Source organism: Brachyhypopomus gauderio, chromosome 6, assembly GCF_052324685.1.
Source record: "Brachyhypopomus gauderio isolate BG-103 chromosome 6, BGAUD_0.2, whole genome shotgun sequence".
Taxonomy (NCBI): domain Eukaryota; kingdom Metazoa; phylum Chordata; class Actinopteri; order Gymnotiformes; family Hypopomidae; genus Brachyhypopomus; species Brachyhypopomus gauderio.
This window is the reverse complement of record NC_135216.1, coordinates 10,537,671-10,559,005: the sequence shown is the minus strand read 5'-3', so window position 1 is coordinate 10,559,005 and position 21,335 is coordinate 10,537,671. Positions and strand designations below refer to the sequence as shown.

The 21,335-nt window shown below is 40.0% G+C and overlaps 3 protein-coding genes and 1 long non-coding RNA gene across 7 annotated transcripts; 1 reads left to right on the top strand and 3 right to left on the bottom strand.

Moving 5' to 3' along the window:
• Positions 1-38: 38 nt before the first annotated feature.
• LOC143516784 (tissue alpha-L-fucosidase-like) lies at positions 39-3,606 on the bottom strand. Its single transcript, XM_077008609.1, has 8 exons — positions 3,064-3,606; positions 2,842-2,979; positions 2,610-2,747; positions 2,249-2,354; positions 1,953-2,153; positions 1,605-1,795; positions 1,087-1,186; positions 39-957 (listed from the first exon to the last, which is right to left on the bottom strand). Exons 1-8 carry the CDS (start codon positions 3,420-3,422, stop codon positions 826-828), a joined length of 1,365 nt encoding a protein of 454 aa, XP_076864724.1. The 5' UTR covers positions 3,423-3,606; the 3' UTR covers positions 39-825.
• Positions 3,607-5,275: 1,669 nt separating this feature from the next.
• zbtb8b (zinc finger and BTB domain containing 8B) lies at positions 5,276-8,773 on the bottom strand. Its single transcript, XM_077008608.1, has 4 exons — positions 8,642-8,773; positions 7,167-8,248; positions 6,884-7,041; positions 5,276-6,780 (listed from the first exon to the last, which is right to left on the bottom strand). Exons 2-4 carry the CDS (start codon positions 8,212-8,214, stop codon positions 6,478-6,480), a joined length of 1,509 nt encoding a protein of 502 aa, XP_076864723.1. The 5' UTR covers positions 8,215-8,248; positions 8,642-8,773; the 3' UTR covers positions 5,276-6,477.
• A 960-nt stretch (positions 8,774-9,733) lies between these two features.
• On the top strand, positions 9,734-13,095 carry LOC143516781 (uncharacterized). Of its 3 annotated transcripts, none has more exons than XR_013131786.1 (6): positions 9,734-10,211; positions 10,908-11,007; positions 11,664-11,811; positions 11,908-12,156; positions 12,238-12,508; positions 12,731-13,095. It is a non-coding gene; the product is annotated as an uncharacterized LOC143516781 (long non-coding RNA). The 3 variants fall into 3 exon arrangements; XR_013131784.1 differs by having other exon boundaries at positions 9,738-10,211; positions 10,908-11,022; XR_013131785.1 differs by having other exon boundaries at positions 9,747-10,211; positions 10,908-11,022; positions 12,386-12,508.
• On the bottom strand, positions 12,975-19,672 carry LOC143516780 (uncharacterized). 2 transcript variants are annotated; one of them, XM_077008607.1, is made up of 13 exons: positions 19,370-19,672; positions 18,013-18,064; positions 17,853-17,930; positions 17,393-17,631; positions 17,143-17,243; positions 16,864-17,042; positions 16,556-16,750; positions 16,365-16,451; positions 16,019-16,272; positions 15,064-15,189; positions 14,704-14,844; positions 14,390-14,501; positions 12,975-14,223 (listed from the first exon to the last, which is right to left on the bottom strand). In XM_077008607.1, the coding sequence occupies exons 4-13, from the start codon at positions 17,612-17,614 to the stop codon at positions 14,006-14,008; spliced, it is 1,635 nt and encodes a 544-aa protein (XP_076864722.1). In that variant the 5' UTR covers positions 17,615-17,631; positions 17,853-17,930; positions 18,013-18,064; positions 19,370-19,672; the 3' UTR covers positions 12,975-14,005. The 2 variants fall into 2 exon arrangements, 1 of the variants encoding a protein (XP_076864722.1); XR_013131783.1 differs by lacking the exon at positions 19,370-19,672 and having other exon boundaries at positions 14,727-14,844; positions 17,853-18,162.
• Between the last annotated feature and the right edge of the window lie 1,663 nt (positions 19,673-21,335).

Genomic DNA, 21,335 nt, shown 5'->3' with positions numbered 1-21,335 from the left:
ACATTAGAGAGTTACTTAATTAGTGCGAGTCTGGGTGAAACGTTAGCGACGTCTTTTATGAGCTTTACAGAAATGGTTAAAAACTTTCACAACGTAGGATTTACATTTAGGGCATTTCACAGACGCATCCGAGCGACTTACAAAGTGCATCTGTCACGGAATACATTAGGTGTGCATTGCAGTTTAATATTTTTGTAACTGACATTTTGTCCCGCATCCAAACAATTAAAAAAGTCTTTACTTTTAAACGGGTTTTCAAGAACAATCAATTAAACATGATTATATTTTCCTCAGCTAACTTTTTCAGTGAACAAATTTTCATTGCAGTGATGATTTCATGCAAGTCCTTCATCTGCATCCTCTATATCCCAGTCACTTCTTAGCTCCACACTGCAGGGGCCTCCATGGCCCAGGCTCTCCTCTACCTGACCCACCACAGCACTGCACCCTCAATTATGAGCAAAGCAAGGCACAGACTGCTCCCTGTTGGGAGTTGGCTCCTCCATGGAGCGGCACATTTAGGGCAGGGCTGATGGTTCAGTCCTGGGTGCAGGACTCGAGCTGAGGGGCTTATCCTCACCAGGATTCACGTATTTGCAGAGGGCAGTGTCTTTTAGATTCAAAGTGCCTTTTGCTATTGGTGGCAGATTTTGTGGAGACCATGTGACAAAATCTTTCTAAACATTATACAGAGAATATCTGAGAAAATCAACAAAATTCTTCATTATATAAAAACCTCAGTAATGCGTTCACATCATACATTCACAGCCACTCTATCCAGATTAGGGGCCCAGTTAAGACACTCCTTCCAGTTTAAGGGCCCAGTTAAGACACTCCATCCAGTTTAAGGGCCCAGGCTCCTGCAGGTGTGAAGGGCAGGTTTGGTAGAAGCACAGTGAGTCCAGATGTATGTAGAGGAGCCCACTTTAGAACCTCAGGACTCCCCAGCAGAGTCACCTAAACACAGGAGGGAATTAGGACACAGTCCCAATGTGGTACAAGAACTGTGGGTCACTGACATCCTTACTGTAAAAACAGCACAGATGCTTGAAAAAAGGAATGGAATAATCAATCAAGAATACACACCACAGTTGTCTTGGATGTTATGGGGGAAAAGAGTTGGAATGAGGACTTCACTGGATTTGAGAGAAAGAAGGCATACACAGTTGTGCCTTTGGACGTGTACCTGTAATTGCAGGAATAAACACACTGCATTTTATATACTAAAATCAAACAACGAGCTAAAATAAAACCACCAGAAAGTTGTTTCTCTTCCACTTTGGAAGACACAGAACAATAACAATCCCACAATTTGTTGGAACTGAAACTGTGTGTATCAGAATGCATCTTGAATCTCTTGGTTTGTTATCTGGTTGCATTATTATTTCCATATTATTTCTATTTTTCATGACACTTCTGTCATGTTTCACTCCAGGCATCCTATTGAATTGTGTAAAACTGCCTGTCTGCGAAAGACCTGCCAAATACATTAGCCAGCCATAGACTACAACTACTGCAACTGACATTCAAACATGAAGCCCAGCAAAATTACAAAAGTGTTGTAATAAATCTGGATGTTGTTCAAGTCCGAACTGTAGACTCACCATACTGGTACAGTGGCATTCTCAATCTGTACTCTCCATGGTTTAGTAGCATATATGGCCTCTCCATTTACCTTCAACCAGGCACCTATCTCTCTCAGACGAGCCTCAAATACAACTGGAATCATGCCATCTGCTGTAGGCCCAATATTCAGCAGATAGTTTCCCCCGAATGCCACTGTATTGACAAGGTCCTGCAGTGAAGAAAGAAAGAAAAAAAAAAAAAGATTAGAACTGCTACACAACTACTATACAAATATTGTATATAAGATTCCTAACCATATTGCCAATCATTTCATACAACTAGTGATTTTATAATCATTGTGGTTATTAGATTGTAACTCATTTCACCTTTATAACGGCGGGTAAATCCATCAAATCACCCAATCTCATGTTCCTACGGTAACCCCAGGAGAGGGTGTCTACTGAATTACACTTCTCCCATTTGTGTTTGGGCAACTCCGATGGGGTGTACTTGTCAGCACAGTTGTAGTAACCGCCATGTTTACAGTAGCATCCAGCTCCCCATCTGTCATTGACCACAATGGTGTCCTGCAGGGAGCATTTGTGACATTGCAATTCAGAATTGTCACGCAAAGTTCAGATAAAAAGTAAGACAGCTGTGATCACCAGATTATGTTTCTCACCTTCACTGGACTGTCATTGTAGAGCCAAGCTAAGAATTCTGTGGAGTTCCAGTAAGTGTCAGGGGCTTCCCAATCCCCATCTGACCATATCAGTTCTGGCTTGTACCTGAGATCACAAGATACATCAGCCAACTAACACCAACTAACACTAGAGCTTCAAATGCACACTAGCTTTGCATCACCAGACATACAGACTAGAAGGATTACAGACTTTGTCCATAAAAGCCATAATGTGAGGACCGATGGCCATCAGCAGGCTTTTCACTCTGCACCTGCTCACCTGACAGTTAGGGTTTGTTACAGTTTAACAAACTCTGTTTTCCAAATCTGTTTAAAGAGACCTCACATAACATTGGCTTACCTTGTGACCAGGTCATATAGCTCTGGCAGGGTTTTGTAATATACAAAGTCTTGAGTCTTGAATTCATTTTTCTTGTCACTTAGGTAAAGAGGATTGAACCATTCATACAAGGAGTGGTAGAGTCCATAGTGCAGAGACCTACAATGCATATTCACAAACAGATAATTACATTTGGTGTCTTATAATGAGCTAACAATCGCACATAAACATACAATACAGGTAAGACAGGTACTTTTTTGCCCGAACGGCCTTGGCTAATTCCCCCACGATGTCTCTGTGCGGCCCATTATCAACGGAATTCCAATTCCATGAAGTTGCGGATCCCCAGTTAGTGAATCCTTCATGATGTTTTGAAGTAAGAACAACATATCTGTGCAGAGCAGAACATTGAGTGAAGTATAAAAGATCAAACTCCAAAAAATGCTTAGTCTCAGACAAGCCTCAATTTACTCACTTTGCTCCTGAAGCGTCCAAGATTTCAGCCCATTCATCCGGATCGAAGAACTGAGCATTAAACTGAGGCGCAAACTCTGAATAGGTGAATCCGGGAGGATAGTTGTCAGCCATAAAACGAAGATATGCGGGCTTCTTAGCCCCCTGCCAGTTCCACCAGAACCACTCACTTCCGAACGCGGGCACAGAAAACACACCCCAGTGAATGAAAACCCCGAACTTGGCCTCATCGTACCAGTTCGGAAGAGGTCTGGAATCCAGGCTCTTCCAGTCTGGGCTGTATTGGGCTCCAGCCGATAGGAGAGTACATAACGACACTAACCACAATAACGGGAACATATCACTCTGTCTCATCCTCATGTTGTTAAATGAGAGCTTCTAATGCGTCTGTCAATATAGATGGACCACGCAATGCAAATTTCTACAACGAGCTTCCAAAAGAACAATAAAACATACTCCTTTACACATTTCATAAAAGTTAGGCACTATCTTCCATTATTGTCATAAAAGTCCCGTCTGCCTGTCTGCCTTGCTCACGTGATTTTTAACGAGTTTTTTCGTCATCAGAGCGTCACATTTGCGCATTTTCAAAATAATTATTCGCGTATGTATTTACATGAAGAAACTGACGAAACCCATGAAATATGAAATGAAAATAAATAATAAAAAAGTTAAAGTTTGCATAAAATGCAAATAAATTCGGTTACTAAGGAACACTGCATTAAGCCTAACCTTATATAATGAGGTTTTTGTAATCATTTGATTGGGGTGTGGATTCTGCTGTTGCTACCGTCCAATAAAAAGAGACAATAATGTCCGTTCATTTCTTTCATTTACATAAAATATTTTAGAAAGAACACCGGTGCTGCATTGTTTAAAATATGCAACGCTAACGTGAATTAACAGCAGTATTGTGCTACTCTATCGAAAACTGCTACCGTATGGGGACTTGGAACCATGTTCCATTTTCACTTGTATAAACCCAATGAAGGTATAACCTGACTCACACTATTATAACTTTATTAAAAACTAAAGGCGTAGGTGTACCATTTTTATACTCCACTTCAAAAAATTTTTATTAAAAAAGGTGTAGGATATCTCGATAGACTACTATCTTATATCAAATAATCATTCCAGTACAGAATCGTGTTACTTTACATCAAAATTTCCTCAATTGATAACCATGGAAAAAACAAACAAAAAACACAAATTTGGATTTAGCCGCTAAGTAGCACTTAACGATGGGTAGCACAACACGTTGTATTTGAGCTATTACCTGCTACAGGCCTACACTAATGACAAGGTTTCACATTTGAAAACAGGAATCGTCAGCAACACTAACACTACCAATACTCAACCAGTCCACAAAACTCCTTTGCACATGAGTTTAAATTCTTATCAAAAGGGCAGGTACACATAAAGATATAACATCATAAAGTACATCGATATCATGAAGCAATGTCTGAATAGAATCCAAATTCAAAGAGACAATTGCAATTCTATCTTTATTTATGTCTAATAAAATGCTTCAAAATATCTTTACCAGATAATACTAACATATTTAGCTGGATATTGGCAGGCCTGTTACTACGTGCAATGTGTGATATACTTTACATGATTATTATTACATTAGTTATTAAATTAGAATTAAATACAGACTACATGCTACCAATTAGGAGTCACGTTGCCAGATCTAAGAGGAAAGGTTTCTGTGAGAGAAATGACTACGGCACAATCAAGTGGACATGGTGGACATCCGAAAACACAGATTGCATGTTTGTTATTTCTGACACGGTTAGTGGTATATATAGGGACAGACTGAGGCAGGGGTCGCACCCAACTCATATAATGAATCATGAGTCTTTTCTGTATCAGTCCTCAATACCTCATTGTTTGTGAGCAGAATACAATTTATTGTTAGACATAAACTGGTATCAAACACGTTTATAAAATTTGCACTTTGGTCATATACCTGTTACTTGCACTGATCTATAAATAACACGGTTCTTTCTTGAATCTAAAAATCTGTGAAGTGGGTCCCAAATAGAAAAAGAAATGTCAAGGACTTAGACAATTATCTTCCACAATAACCCCCCCTTTACTGGTATTTGATATCATGACACTGTAATTCTCTTATCAAAACTCACATGCTGGTTTTACAATTTAGACCCACATTTGAAATTTACATTAATAAACATTTTTTTTCAGCAAAATTGCTCTTTCACTTTTTATTTTGCCATCCTGTGTATTTACATTTCAACTTAAATACAGTATATTTCTTCACAAGGCAGCATCATACAGCCTAGAAGATTAACTACACAACATACAAAAAGTAAAAATAAATAAAAGGACTAAACTCTCAGGGTCCATTATGCTAATTATGTTTTCCCCTTAGATAGCAGGGTCCCCCATTTGTTCAGAATATGTGCAAAATCGTTCATGTCTGACCCTGGTCAATTACCTACTCATTCACTATCTTGACTATCATGAAACCTCTGCTAATGATTCATGAAACTCCAAATAAAATTATTGTACCTTTAAAGCAAAGTCAACAAATCTGTTCGTGTTTCTCCTCTCTGTTGAGCTTCTGGGGGAATTCACTGAACTCCAGGATCTTTATCTATGGTCCGACAACAATTTTGACCTTAGCCTCAGACATCAATTAGGGAAGACGTTCATTACACAGCACAGCTTCTAAGTCAAAGGCTGCCATCTCCCAATCCAAGACTGTGTCATCGTTTCATGAGGCGCAATTTGATTTGAAGTGATGTCATCAACATCATGTGGGCCTCCAGTGGCTGCCATGTGACACTGCTCAGACCCCCCTTCCTCCCATCCTGAATCTAGACAGCAGTTTTATAATATGAAATTACCTATTTCCATATAATCACTGTCAAATTAAAAGTTTGTGGGGAATAACTGCCATTTCCTATACTTCTAGACCTAAGTAATTAGGAAACAATTAAGGATTTTACTTTTTTTTAATCCAGGAGCGCAAAAAATATATAAATAAATGTCGCACAGTGATATTACTAAATGTAATTGATTTAGTCTTACAAGCTTAGTTTTGAAGATTAAACTTAAATTAAATGTAAAGAAAAATGTAACTTTTTCTGGAACACTACGAGCTCCATATGAACTGTGGAGCTCATGCTAAATCAGACAATGTACCCGTAAATACACACAACTACAATTTCTGTATCAATATGCAACAAGCTAGCGTTACTCCTTCCTCTGTGACCACACTATTTGCTTTATGACTTGTTCTCCATCTTGCTAAGAATGTACCAAAATGTGCCACACAACACATTTCCTCCAAAGCTTTGATGGTTGGTCTGCATCCTAAGACTTTATTAGGGTGAGACTGAGGGGAATACTGATGCAGCCCGGCAGAATTTGGAACAGGAGGGATCTCTTACAGAAGACTCCCACCCTCCGCAAGCTGCCTTTGAAGGTCTTTCTTATCATCCAGCTCGCCAGCACCAGTGCTGGGTTCTTCATCTCCATTCTCCATGAAGATGGGCCAGTCAGAGTCTCCTGCGTTCTGCTCCACACCCACGGACTGGCTGCCAAGGGTCATGGAGGGAGAGTCCTCATTAGTTGTAGTAACGCAAGTACAGCCATCACACAGGCCGAACCTCTTTAGGCCCTGAGAAACGACCCCGGAAAAGACGCGCCGGCAGCCTTTACACACAATGGGCCAGCTCGAGCGATGGACCTGTAGAAACAAAGGCAGGTATGAACAGGAGACAAAACAAACAAAGAGAGAATAAGGTAGGCTCTGAACAAACGCTGCACACAGACAGATCCTGTTGACGTACAGTGACCGCGTGCGTGCGCAGATGCTCCTGTCGTGTGAAACGCTTTCCACAGATCTCGCAGGGATACGGCCTCTCTCCCGTATGACAGCGGATGTGTCTCTTCAGGATGCCTTTCTGTTTGGTTGTGTACGGGCAGAATGGGCATTTATGGAGCCTCCCTGAGTGGGCAGATGGATGTTGAAAATTTTAAGCAAGACAGCCATTTAAAACAATCGGCACCCCCAATTTGTGTAGTTAAAAAAAGTTTTTGACTGTTGTGATAGAATGCTATGAAGTCGCTCACCTGCATCCTCCATATACCAGTCGCTTTGTAGCTCCATACCGCAGGGGCCTCCGTGCCCGAGACCCTCCTCTACTCGGCCCACCACTCCGCTGCTCCCCATGCTATGAGCAAAGTGAGGTACAAGCTCCTCACGGTTGGGATTGGCTCCTCCACGGAGCAGCACATCTACAAACTGCTTCATCTGGTAGTTGGGGCAGGGCAAGGAGGACGGCTCAGTGCTAGGAGCAGGACTGGAGCCCAGGGTCCTGTCCTCACCGTGGTTCCCGTCTCCGTAGAGGCCCATGTCTTTAGATTCAAGCGAACACTCGCCTTCGTCATCAGGATCAAACTTAATCTTAGGGTGTACCAACCCAACAAGCAGCCCTGACGAGGATGAGTTGATGAGGTCCACGCTCAGGCTGGTCTTCATAGGGGCACTTGTTTGAGGTTGGCTGGGGAATCCTCCTTGCGAGTTCTCGCTCTCCGAGTCTTTGCTACTGGTCGCAGCTGGTGTGGAGAGAATGTCAGAGGGAGCTTCAACAGAGTTGGGTGTATTCACACCCTGAGGGGTTGCCCTGTCTACCTGGGACGTGGAGGCCACGGGAACACTCGAGGCTGAATTCGGAGTCACACTACCGGCTGGTCTGTCTCTCTCCCTAAGCCTCTCCCTCTGGCCCTCCTTCTCCCGGTTGCAAATCTCCAGCGATGATTTAATATAGCCCTTGCAAAAGTTCACCACATCGGTCATCTGCAAGTAGCTGGCAGCTGACATGATTTCAATCACATTATCACTCCGCAGATCTAACTGGCCCGAGTACAGGAAATCCAAAATAAGTGAGAAAGCATCTGCTGTGACGATGTCCAGCGACGCAGTGCTATGCCTGTGGCCACTGTCCTGCAGGTAGTGCACCAGCAGTGCCCGGAAGTAACCGCTGCTGGCAAACAAAATGTTACGGTGAGCCTTGAACACACGACCCTCCACAATGATGCTGCAGTCACAGAAGAAGTCCCGCTTACGCTGTTCATTGAGCTCACATAAAAGTTTAGACTGGTAAGATGGCACCTCCATAATTGCCTTTTACATTCAGGCTGGATCAGTCTTCCTACAATAAAAGAAAACAAGGGTGAGGTTAGAGAGATCACAGATGGAGAAATCATACTGAACCACCCATCAGCTGGCAGTCAATACAATCTACTGATCCCAGTGCCCAGCATAACAAGGTTTACGTTTCTGTATTGCCAACAGCATAGACTGGTACAATATATATAAGAACTTGCATCAGTAACATTTGTGCCTAGTCTACTGTATCGTACACATCTATCCTGGGGTATTTTATAGTGTGAGGTTTCCAAATCAGTTGTGTGACTGTTGTTCGCATCGTCCGCGTCGCTGCTAAGACGCAAGCTAGCTCCAAAGTTGCTTGCCTGGTTAGCCCGGAAAAGTTCGGAATTCGCATGCATAAAACCGATTAAACCCGATTTCATAAACGTATTACCTTGGCTAATCAAAGGACGTTTGATTATAGCGAGTTGGCCATTTAAATCGAAATATCTTCGATGTTGCTTTTATTGCCGAAGCCTGGCTAAGCTAGCTGTTTCCTGAAACATCTCGGACACACACGGGAAATGACGACACCGCCGATGTCATATTATGTGTACACACGTTTGTGTGTTTGTGTGTATAGTGGTGATTTGTGTTTAATAAATGGTTACATTTCTAAACAATTTGCACTTGTTCGAATGTAGGTATCTATGTTTGACGTCTTTTAAGTTGAAGGGTTTAACAAATCCAACCTAAAGTAGTAATACTTTTAGTATCACAAAAGTAAGTACACCCCTCACATTTCTGCAGATATTTAAGTATATTTTCATGGGACAACACTGACAAAATTATGCTTTAACACAATGAAAAGCAGTCTGTGTGCAGCTTATATAATAGTGTAAATGTATTTTCCCCTCAAAATAGCTCAATATAAAGCCATTAATGTCTAAACTACTGGCAACAAAAGTGTGTCCACCCGTTAGTGAAAGTTCCTGAAGTGTCAATATTTTGTGTGGCCACCACGTTCCAATGGTTCCAGAACTGCCTTAATTCAAGACTTTGTGCTCCTACACTTTCCGCCCTAAAGATGTTCTATTGGGTTTAGGTCTGCTTGACCAGTCCTTCATCTTTATCTTAAGCCATTTCATGTGATCCACCATGATAATGTGTGACTGCCCTCTTACAGAACATGAGAGGGACCATCAACATCCAGAACAGTACATGGAGCAGTAATGTTAGTTTAATTTAGTCCTAGCTCAGGGTTATGGAGGGTTATTTGTGACAATATTATATAAATAAATGAACAAAGAAATAATTGTTTAAAACGTTAAATAAATATTTAAAATGAGATTTAATTAATTAAATTATTAATTAAATTATTTAAATATGGAAAGGAAGCATAAATAATTTTATGTAATTAAATTCATCGTTAGTTGATTGTGATATTTGTATTTCATTAATTGTTTAACTTAAATAATTTAATTAATTATTTCATTATTTATTTCATTATTTCAAGCGCGTCGTCGAACCATGAAATAATTAAATCTGTCAACATCAGCCATCAAACTCAGTGGGCGGGCCTAACTCCGATCGATGCAGGTTGATTGCTCTGGCCTGTGTGAGTGTTTTCTCAGCATGGTGGCTCTCGACATGGATCTGCAGGACATTTCTCAGGAGTTCGTTAGAACTATCTTACAGCTAGCGGAGAAAATTGAATCAGGGGCTGCAGCCCCAGACTCTGTCACTGATCAAATACACGACTTTATAGAAGTGTTAGGGCTGCTTTCTGCTCTCTCTCACCAAAATATAGACTACAGGGTAACTGCAAACTTTGAAGAAGTGCTCCAGCGCTTCTCCATCCAACCACAGCAAACTACAGCAGGCCCAGGTCGCCCAGCCTTTCACATCCCCAGCGGAATGCTGGAGCACCATGTTCTCTGTGGAGTAACAGCTCCTGAAATCGCAGATATGTATGGAGTGTCTGAGAGGACCATCAGGAGACACATGGAACAGAACGGAATACGGTGGGTAACCAATCATTTGTTCCATATAAATTTCCCTAATGTAGCATCATCTAGTTCAGGTATCACCAAATGGCGGACCGCGGTCCGGATCCGGACCCGAACGCCGTCCTGTCCGGACCCAATCACATTCCTGATTAACTGGATACGGACCCAAATGCCAAAAAAAATTTAACGGGAGACTATATTTTAAACCGGAGAATTTATTTTCAGACGAGTGTTACGTTCACCACCCATTTGAGTGTTACGTTCGCCACCACACACCCCCCCCCCCGCTCAACAACTTTCGTTCGCCACCGCGGACCCGGACCTAAGGTCTGAGCTATCTGCCAAAAATGGACCGCGGAAAGATTTAATTGATTACCCCTGATCTAGTTCTAACTAAAGTACTGAAAGTACTAGCTAGGTCAGTGTAACGTTTGTCAGTGTAACGTATATTTTTGCACCCAATTTTCTCAAACGGTCAGAAAACTGAACTGATAAACGTTACACTGACCTTACTACTATATGAAAACAGTTTATCATGGCTTTAATATACTAAAACATTGAGCTATGAACACCAAACTTAACTTGTTTATTACTCTTCATTCATACTGTCTACTGCTGTAAAGATGAACATGTACAATTGTAAAGTATATTGTATAGAGATATCCCTTTCCCATCATATATGACTTTGCTCAATGCTTTTGTTTGCTGCAGAAAGACAGACCTCTATTCACCACTCACTAATGAAGAGCTGGACTACATTGTAACTGATGTCCACAGAAGCCACCCAGACATGGTCTTCTGAAAGCCAGAGGTATACGTGTTCCAAGTAAGTGTGTAGAGAGACATTGTATTGGATGGGATTTAATGCTATCTAGCTGTGTAAAGAATGAAGAGAGCACTGCAATGGTTTTAATGTTCTGGCTGATATATCCTACAGCTGTTTAGAGATTGAAGAGAGCGCTGTGTGTGAAAGACTGCCCTGCCAAAAATCCAGCTCACGCCCAGCTTGTCATCCACAAAAACATAGCCTATGCTGGTAAAGAGCTAGTTTTTTATTGGGTGTCCAGCTGGACGTGGGCTGGATTTTTTTTTTTAGAAGGGTAGTGGCGAGCAAGCCAAGGTGCATGAAAGCTGTGATTAAATATCAGGGTTATTCCACCAAATATTGATTAGTGAACTCATCCAAAGTTAAAACATTACTATTGTTATTTCTAAATGAATATGAACTTGTTTTCTTTGCATTATTTGTGCTCTGAAAGTATTGCATCTTTTCCTTATTTTTATATTTCATATTTTCTGCAGAAAATGCTCTAAATGAAAATATTTTCATTTGGAATTTTAGAGAAATATTGTCAGCAGTATATAGAATGAACCAATAATGTTCATTTTACTCACATACATCACTTGCAATGGTCTCTTAATTTTTTTCCAGAGTGGTATGTGTTTTTCAGCTATATTTCTTTTCAGTCTCAAGGTTGAGAGAGTCTTTTCGCAGAGTTGATGCAGAGGGTGTGTGCATGAGACGTCTACGGTTGCATACACTAAGACGACGGCAGTATTCTGTGCCTGGCCCAAATTACTTATGGCACATCGACGGTAACCATAAGCTCATAAGGTATCAGTAATACTGGCAGAAAGAAAAATCTATGTACAGATATGTGTACAACATTGTGAGTTAGCTAACCTGTTCACAATTGTCTCTTTCATACAGATGGAGGTTTGTGGTCCATGGAGGGGTGGATGGATTCAGTCGCTTGGTGGTTTACCTTACTGTGGCTGGCAATAACAGAGCAAACACAGTCTTACAGAGCTTTCTCACAGCTGTTGATGAGTATGGATTGCCATCAAGGGTACGATCTGATAAAGGTGGGGAGAATGCAGACGTTGCAGAATTTATGATCAGGAGCAGAGGTACCAACAGAAATTCCCACATCACCGGCAGAAGTGTTCATAATCAACGGTAAATTCACTTGCCTTACATTATAGTGTTAATTGATTGTACAAGAGAAGATATACAATCCAGGTTATGTCTTTCTTACAGAATAGAAAGGTTGTGGAGGGATGTTTATGAGCATGCTCTAGACCTCTTCTACCAGATCTTTGTCTCTTTGGAAGATCAGTCAGCACTTCACCCTGACAATGAACTCTATCTATTTGCCTTGCATTGGATCTTCCTACCACAAATACAGAGGCATCTCAAGTCTTTCAGAGATGCTTGGAACTTCCATGGCCTTAGAACTGAAAGGGGTCAGTCACCAGAACAACTCTGGAGAAGATACAGAGAGCAAACTCCCACAGAGGACTTAACCGAGGTATGTATTCATTGAGAAGTCAATATTTTAATGTAAGTAAACATTCTGCATGCGTGCATTTCAAACATTTGCTTATATTTTTTGCTGAAAAACTAGCTGGTTTGTTACTGCAACAGTAGGTAATATACACTGACTGGTCATTAAGTACGTTATCTTTGCTTCTACGATGAGCATTGGGTACTGTAAGAAGTCACTAGTCTATTATGATAATATATTTCATAGGTTAATGAAGACTATGGGATTGACTGGAATGGGCCTCACACCCTTCTTGACAACACTGTATCTGTTCCGGAGATCCAGCTGCGCCGTGAGCTCACCGATGATGAACTTGCTTCTTTGCCAGTTCCAGGGGGGCCTTTGGATCGCACAATTGGCATGTACTTGGAGACTGTTCAGATTTTGTCAAGAATCATAGGAGACTGAAATAAATTGCATATAATTTATTCTTGTAGCATATCTAGATAAACATGCATTGGATTTTCAACAACAGTTAATGAAAAGCAAAAAATAAACACTTTGTTTTAACAGCATGAATTTGACATAATTCTTTGTTTTCTGGAACTAAAATAAACTGTGTTGTTAAACAGCCCTATCCTGTTTGTCTATTTTATTACAGAATAAAATAGTGAAGCTAAACATGAGTTAAACTCTTCCCTTTGCAAGCCTCTTTCAAACATGAGGTGAAAAAAAAACTTAATCTTGTTGGTACAGACTTATCAATTTGATCTGAGCAACATCACCAGGTGCACAAAATGTGCCATGAACTAAGGTCTGGAACAAATGACCAAAGTTTGGTCCAACCTAATGAGGTTGTCTTCGGCCAGAACAACTGAACCATGGTTAAGTTCATCTGCAGTGTGAAAACACTGAGATGTTTTAAGCTTTTGGACTAATCAGATGAAGTTGAGACATGATATTGTAATGCATTCAATAACAGCAGAAGAAAAAGAACTGTGTTGTGCCGTTATCACCCACATCCACATACCACCCCCCCTTTTTTAGGAACAGAAATAAAAGTAATTAGAGGGGATTGCACTACCCTGAATCTGCTGCAGGATAGGCCTACAGTTGGATTCAGTACAACACCTGGAAAGATAACACTGCTCAACTGCTAACATTCTACATGTCAATCGGTGTTGAGTACAGAGTGACTCTGCTCACCTAGGTGATGATGGCAGGATGTAGTAAAATTGTTTAGTGCGCTCAGTCACTAAACTGCAGTGTGAAATGAAAAGTAACTGGACTAAATACAGTATACAATGTCACAAACAAATAACTGTGGTTTGAACTTCAGACTTGTGTCCAATCTTATTCAAAAAGACTGGTGTGGCTGCAGGTTTGAAACAACGTGCAGCACACTGGGTTTCATGTATAATCAATAAGTCACTCTTCAAACAACTGATTACCTGAGCTTGTGACTGGCTGGAATGAAAATCTGCAGTCACACTGGCCTTTTGCAGACAAGATTGGACAACCCTGATCTAAGGGAAAGTTGTGTTAAACTAGTCCAAATCCAGTGTGTGTGCTATTTATGGAAGCCATAAAGGCAGCCTCAAAGTCTGTGTAGGACTTAAAATGAACTGGCAGCTTCAAAGTTTCAAAGCATGTGGTGGATGTAGGAAAGGATCCTCTGGACAGCTCCACTTTGAGTTCACATGGCAGCACCTCCCACCCCACCCAGAACTTTAGCAGCTCGGCCAGTTTCCTTGGTGAAGCTAAAAGTCAATGAACACAGAATATTAGAATAAGGATTTTTTCATCAGAAACAACTGTACTGCAAACATTCCATTCCATTGTTTGCATACATATGTATGCATTTTCTGTAAAACTGCATACTGTACCTGTGATAAGGACAACAGAGTAGTATTAACACAACCGTACCTGTTTCGATGAACAGGCGCAGAAAACCAGTAATGCGACATGTGGTCTCAACATCAAATTCATCATCATCATCACTGTCCTCAACAGGCCAAATTATTTTGTCAAGGAGCATCTGAGGGGTGAAAACATTCAACAATGTTAATTAGTTGCATAAATGCACATTTACATAGATCATGGGACATATAGATTTGCATATTTTTACACAGGAAATTCTCCCAGTTGGTTACAAAACATACCGATTACAAGGTTTACAGATGACGAAAAATACTCGTGTGAACACAATCATGATACAAAACTGAGGAAAAATAAATCACCTGGGGAGTGTAGAGCGTTTCACCTGTTCTGGGGAAAACCAGCGAGACAACGTCGGGTCTAGATATCAGGAAGGGCCATACCATCACATCTTTCAGACCCTTCCTTAGCTGCTTTATTTGACGCTTGGTCCTTCCAATGACCTAAATGATATAGCCAACACAAATGAGAACTTTCTACCAGGAGAGGCACGGATAGAAATTGTCAAATTTAACTGTGTTAAATCATGTTTAAAATGCTCAGTTTTTTAAAGTGATTTGGTGACAATTTGGTGTTTATATGTAATAGCTTGCCAATTTCCACCTCTCAACACTGAACATAAAAACAGTAATTTCACTGAAAAAAATATGTCTCTAACTTACAGCATGGACCAATAGTTTGTTCTGTAGCCATCTCCTATTTGTTTTTGTGACTGCTGGAAGATCCCACGACATGGATAGATCTGAGACAGTGTCCTGTTGCTCCTGAGTAAGTTCTTCAGTTTCAAGCTAAAATTTAGATTATTATATAAAAGTTATTACACTAAGACACAATTTAAAAAAGTACATGACAATTTTCAGAAATATTGGATATGCTTATGTGCTGTCTTCACTTATGGGCCTGATTCTCCCAAAGAACATAAGACAGTTAAAAATAACTACACTTATTTAACTGAATCACCTCTACATGACCAAACCACGTATTGTGTATTTCCAAGGACTGTCTAACAGTACTGTATTTTACTATAGATTAAAATGTAACATCACACACACACACCCTTTGAACACAGTTCTTAAATAACATTACACTTAGGCATATATCTTGTGAACAAGCCCAGTAATCTATCCTACAAAATGTTTAAGAACAAATTAATAACGGCATTGATGATTATTATAGATATTAATAAAGTAAAACAAAGTGATTACTAATCAGCACAGAGCTCTTTCATTAACCCTTCTTCATTCTGAAGTTGTGCACCATAGGCATGCCACTGACCCAAGGAAATACTAAGTGTAAATAGCACCCAATATGTGTCATATTTTGAATCCATAAAAATGCATTATGAAATGCAGAAACCAAAACCAAAAACCTTTACGCTTAACCCTTGTATGGTGTTCATTTTGTATCAAATGAAAAAAATACACTTAATTATTTTTAAATCTCAGACTCATTGGCCTTGGCTAATTTTCTATGAAGAACATGTTGTATATCAAAACGCATTTTCAATGAACAAAATGTGAATGTGAACTCAGTGTTTGCGGGTCCACCAAACCCACAAACACTGAGTAACAAAAATATCAGCACCACACAAGGGTTAAAACAGGCAATTTCATGTACCATTTCTATTATGCTCCTGATGTGCAAATCGGGACAGTCTTCTGTGACAATTGTTGCCATTTCTGGGTCTCCATTGAACAACACATGGATTATAGCTGGACTTAATCCTGTCACACATGGGCCATCATTCAAGAAGGAATGACCCAACATCCTTCCAGCAACCTGGAAGAGATTGCTCTCAATAAGGGACTCTGATGTGGCTGGAACGAGGTGGTCAGGCTGACCCTCAAATAACAGCGTTCGACCTGTGCCACCTGTCAGTAATACAAAACAGGCCATTACAGTGGTATAAGTAACTTACTGACTCTCATTTACACATGCTATAATATATGCTTTATACACACACCGAGATTTAGACTGAATCCAAACTGAAGTTTGGATATTATTGTTGTCAGAAAGTACCGCACCACTCCTTGTCCAACAGCAGCATCCCCTGTCATAAAACAAAATATTTATTCAATAATTGAAATAAAAGTAGTGTCTAACAGATTTTTGTCTGTAGCTGTCATTTAAATTTTAACTCACTATATTACTAACCATCAAGGGCACATTGAAGAGGACATGCCCATTCACGTTGCTCTTTATAGAATGACAGAAGTGCACGCTCTCTGTCTTCCTCAGTGTCCCTTATATCCATCTTCAGTTTAAGTGGCCTTCCAGATGCATGTTCCCCAAGTAAGCTCTCCTTGAAAACTTTGGAGGCTTGAACTGGATTTTCAATAAGTCCCCATTCTACACACACAAAAAATATGTGCACAACACAAGATCCATAAATGTTATACCATTTTGAAAATCATTACAAACAAATCAAATCTATATGGCTACTCTGCTGTGTGAATACAAACCACGGTCTGCTGCTCTGTGCTCAAACTCTTCACTGTCAGCCACAACTACTGCACTTGCAACCGATGTCCCTGCTGACTCCGGCCTTACTTGGATACGGTCACTGACCGCGTCTGGTTCCCTAACATTAGCCTCACCCTGATTTTCCTCTCCATCCCTATCTGATTCCTGAATGGATGTCCTTAAATTAACAAAATAAGATTTACTTATCATACTCACTAGAATGTACAACAAGCCAAAATACAAATCCAAGCACAGAAATTGGTTGTGTAGCTACATACCCTTTACAGTTCTCCCTGTGCAGTTTCATTTCAGAGAAAAGAACACCCCTCTGACAAGTGAGGCAGGAGATGACTGGACCAGAGGCATGACGAGCACCTTCCTAATAATGTAGTGGAAAGATTCATAAAATAGCATTTTAATTAATTACCGCTATAACTGATGATTTTATAGAATATAACAATAAAGAACAACATTAATGTGTAAGAAGTATAAACATTTTTTTTCACAATGTGTAAAAGTATAGCTTACAGATTCAAAAGGCAGGTCTTGTTGAAGTGGGCGTATGTAGATTGTAGCCTGTCCAATCATTGTAGCTGGATCTTTCAGATAGACAAGTGTGTATCCAGAGTTGGGACAAGGGAGTAATGCCAGACTTCGACTGCGAGTAGATCCAGCAACTTTGAGAAGCTCAAAACCACCCCCTTCACGAAGTTTTGGATATACTTCCATCAGTCTGTTCGTTACTACCATAGGATCTGCATAATTTCCTGATTACATAAAAAAATATATACACATACATATACACACACACACACACACACACACACACACATTAATTTCAGAGTTAGAGTTATGCAAACACATTAATATTGTGAGCCAAACTGCATTGTGACTGGCACAGAAACAGAACTTTACAGTTCTTTCAAGCACAATTACTGAAACACAAATGAACAAAAGCAAATTACAACTCATAAATGATCAAACTAACCTGAAAATGATACTTTTTTTCTCCAAGTCCTGAGGCTGCAAGGTCTGCCTTCTCCTGTACACTTGGAACTGTATCAGCCTTGTGACCATGCAAGCAACAGAAGGTGTGTGTGTAGTAATTGCATCGAATTGCAGGGCTCTGCAATTGACGTCTAGCATACCTTCTAGGTGTAATGTTATTGCTGTATGGAGCAAAGAGCCTTGCCACCTCGGCTGCATATAGAGAGAAACAAAAATGTCACAACAAAAATGAGAACCACCGACTGAAAACAAAGGATTAACTATATGCTGTCTAGTAGAATGGCGACAAAGCTTAAGTTCCTTATTCTCATGCTACTCTAAATGATTCTAAAATGTATCAGAAAATAAAGTGTAAAAAAAATTAAGTAAATAGTGCTCCCCTTAACATGAGAACCCAGACCCAGTTCTGAATGTTTATTCAAAATAACAATCATTTAACTTATCTAAGCAGCTCATTAATATTTTTTTTTTGTTGTGATTACACAGTCACATGATTTCTGTAAATACTTTAAGGTTCAACTCACACTACAACACGTCATGACAAGTAACTATATTACTTGTATTTTATTGTTGGGTTCTAGAACTTTTTTAGAATATTTTAATTGATTGAATTTGTTGGAACAGACCTTTTAAAAGCAAAAAAACATATAAAATGAGCTTTATTTTCCTTAAGAAATAACACTTATAGTCCAGCAGCACTACTGTGTTCGATCCACTCACTGTACCAGTACACACACCTCATACACCACCACCACCACAATATGACACACACTAACACTAGGGTGACCAAACGTCCGTATTTCCCGGGACATGTCCGTATTTCACGTCCTGCCCCGGGCGTCCCGGGATATTTTTTAAAACTGTGGAAATGTCCTGGTTTTTAAATTACGTTAATCGGGCCATTAATTCTACAGGCACTAGGACCCTGAGCACGGCGCTGTATGACACGGAATCCCTGAGCCTCATCAGTTGAGCCTCATCATACTCAACTTGCGGAGAGCCAACAACTTACGTTCGCCACCCCCCCCCCCGTGTCCTGGTTTTCCCAAACAAAAATATGGTCAGCCTAACTAACACCTCATACACCACCACCAACAATACACTAACACCACATACACCACCACAATACAACACACACTAACACCTCATACACCACCACAATAAAACACACACTAACACCTCATACACCACCACTATGCCAGTGCAGTCACTGCAGTGCTAAGAATAATGACCCACCACCCAAATAATATTATCCATCCTGCTGAACTAGCGCAGTTGCTGAAGCAAATATCAGTGTCTGTGAAAGATGCAGCTAACTTGATTGTTAACGTTGTACAGTTTGCCCATATTTAACACCCCAGTACTAGACACGCAAGTCCAGTATCTAAAATACCTCTAACTAGACTATCTAACTGGTATACTAATAACTGAAGCGGCATGTTGGTGTGTTAAGCTGGTTAATGTTAGGCCCAATCTGTCCTACACCCAACTACAGACCTTGGACAGGTTGTCTGTGTGATGAAGTGGAGGTTGAAGGCTGCTCCTGGGTGTTAAGAGCTTCAGGAGTGTTCCTTAACGCTTCTTCAATCAAACCTGCAGCTTCTCTTAACAGCTCAGGGCAGCTTCTCGACATTTTTATCTCGAAACAGTGAACACCGGTATCAGAAAAAGGTTAAGGCGCGTTAGAGCTGCTCTCGAACATCTGTCATCGCTCTATCATGACTTACTGTGCAATCTAACCAATCAGCCTGCATCGATCGGAGTTAGGCCCGCCCACTGAGTTTGATGGCTGATGTTGACAGATTTAATTATTTCATGGTTCGACGACACGCTTGAAATAATGAAATAAATAATGAAATAATTAATTAAATTATTTAAGTTAAACAATTAATGAAATACAACTATCACAATCAACTAACGATGAATTTAATTACATAAAATTATTTATGCTTCCTTTCCATATTTAAATAATTTAATTAATAATTTAATTAATTAAATCTCATTTTAAATATTTATTTAACGTTTTAAACAATTATTTCTTTGTTCATTTATTCATATAATATTGTCACAAATAACCCTCCATACAGGGTCAGGGCAAGGATACCCTGTGTCTGCAAGGAGGAGACCATTGTATTATTATGTAAGCAAACTGAAACAATGTAACCATACACTGAATGTTAACCACAGCATGCATTTCTCAGACTTACCTTGTTCAGACTTTGTAATAGGACTAGATGTTTATGTCCCTCCATGTTCATGATTGGTGACAGTGGAGTGGGGTTGACATTGATGACCATGCGGTGCCACCTGTGTGACATCATCACTTGTGTGCCCTGGCATCCTCGGGTGTTTCGGCCATTTCCTCACAAGACACCCTCTGCCTGGGTGGGCCCACCACAGGCTGATCAAACTTGGGTATGTGTCACCTGGCAGATTTATTGTTTAGTGCAGACTCATGAAAAATCATCATGAAAGATAAGATAAGAGAAACATAAATTTATGTAACATATAAATTTGACAAAGTACATTTACAGTGCCTTGCGAAAGTATTCAGCCCCCTTCAACTGTTCAACTTTTTGCCACATTTCAGGGTTCAAAGAAAGATATACAATAAAAAAAAAATTTAAGAATCAACAACACGAGTGACAAAATCGTGAATTGGAATGAAATTTATTGGATATTTTAAACTTTTTTTAATAAATAAAAAACTGAAAAGTGTTCATTATAGGTTTATGCCCAGCGAACACGATAAAGCTGTACATCAAATGTTTTAATGCTAGGTGTGCTTTTCCGACAGACTGACATGCAATAGCCTTCCCTATGTGTTTAGCATCTCCTACATTAGATAAAAATGTCTTTACAAAAAACTGATGTAATAAAGTTTGCAAAGAAGTAAGGGTGGAATCCACGATGTGTGATAATATATCATTTTGTTTAGGAATTGAATTGGCAGTAATTGGATTTTACATTGCATGGGATTAATTATAGTAAGTAAACTACTACCCATATATAATCCAGTCTGGATTTCAGAATCTCTTGTGGTGGATTAAATTATTATGTATGTTGAAATACCAGACTCCCAGATAAAGGGAGGGTTAACAATCTGTAGCATCTGAACCCCGAGGGCTGTGATTTGAATACCTCTTGCAGACAATGATTGTAGTAACTGTCATCACCAGAAGGGGGAGCAAAAACCCTGAAAAAACTAAAATCATTGGTATTAGGTAGATGTGTGTATATCTGTTCCTAGCATGCGTAAGGGAGATGCTAAGGGAGATCCAATGAACTGTGCTATAACACCATAGAGACTCATTTTGTTCCAAACATGGTAAAAGGTGGTAAATAATGACATTTGCCAATGTCAGTCCAGTCCATCATGTGCACAGAAAGGGTCAGTCCAATCACTTGTGCGTACATTGTCTACTCTGGAATGCAAGTTTATTTGCTTTCTTTCAGCCTTGAA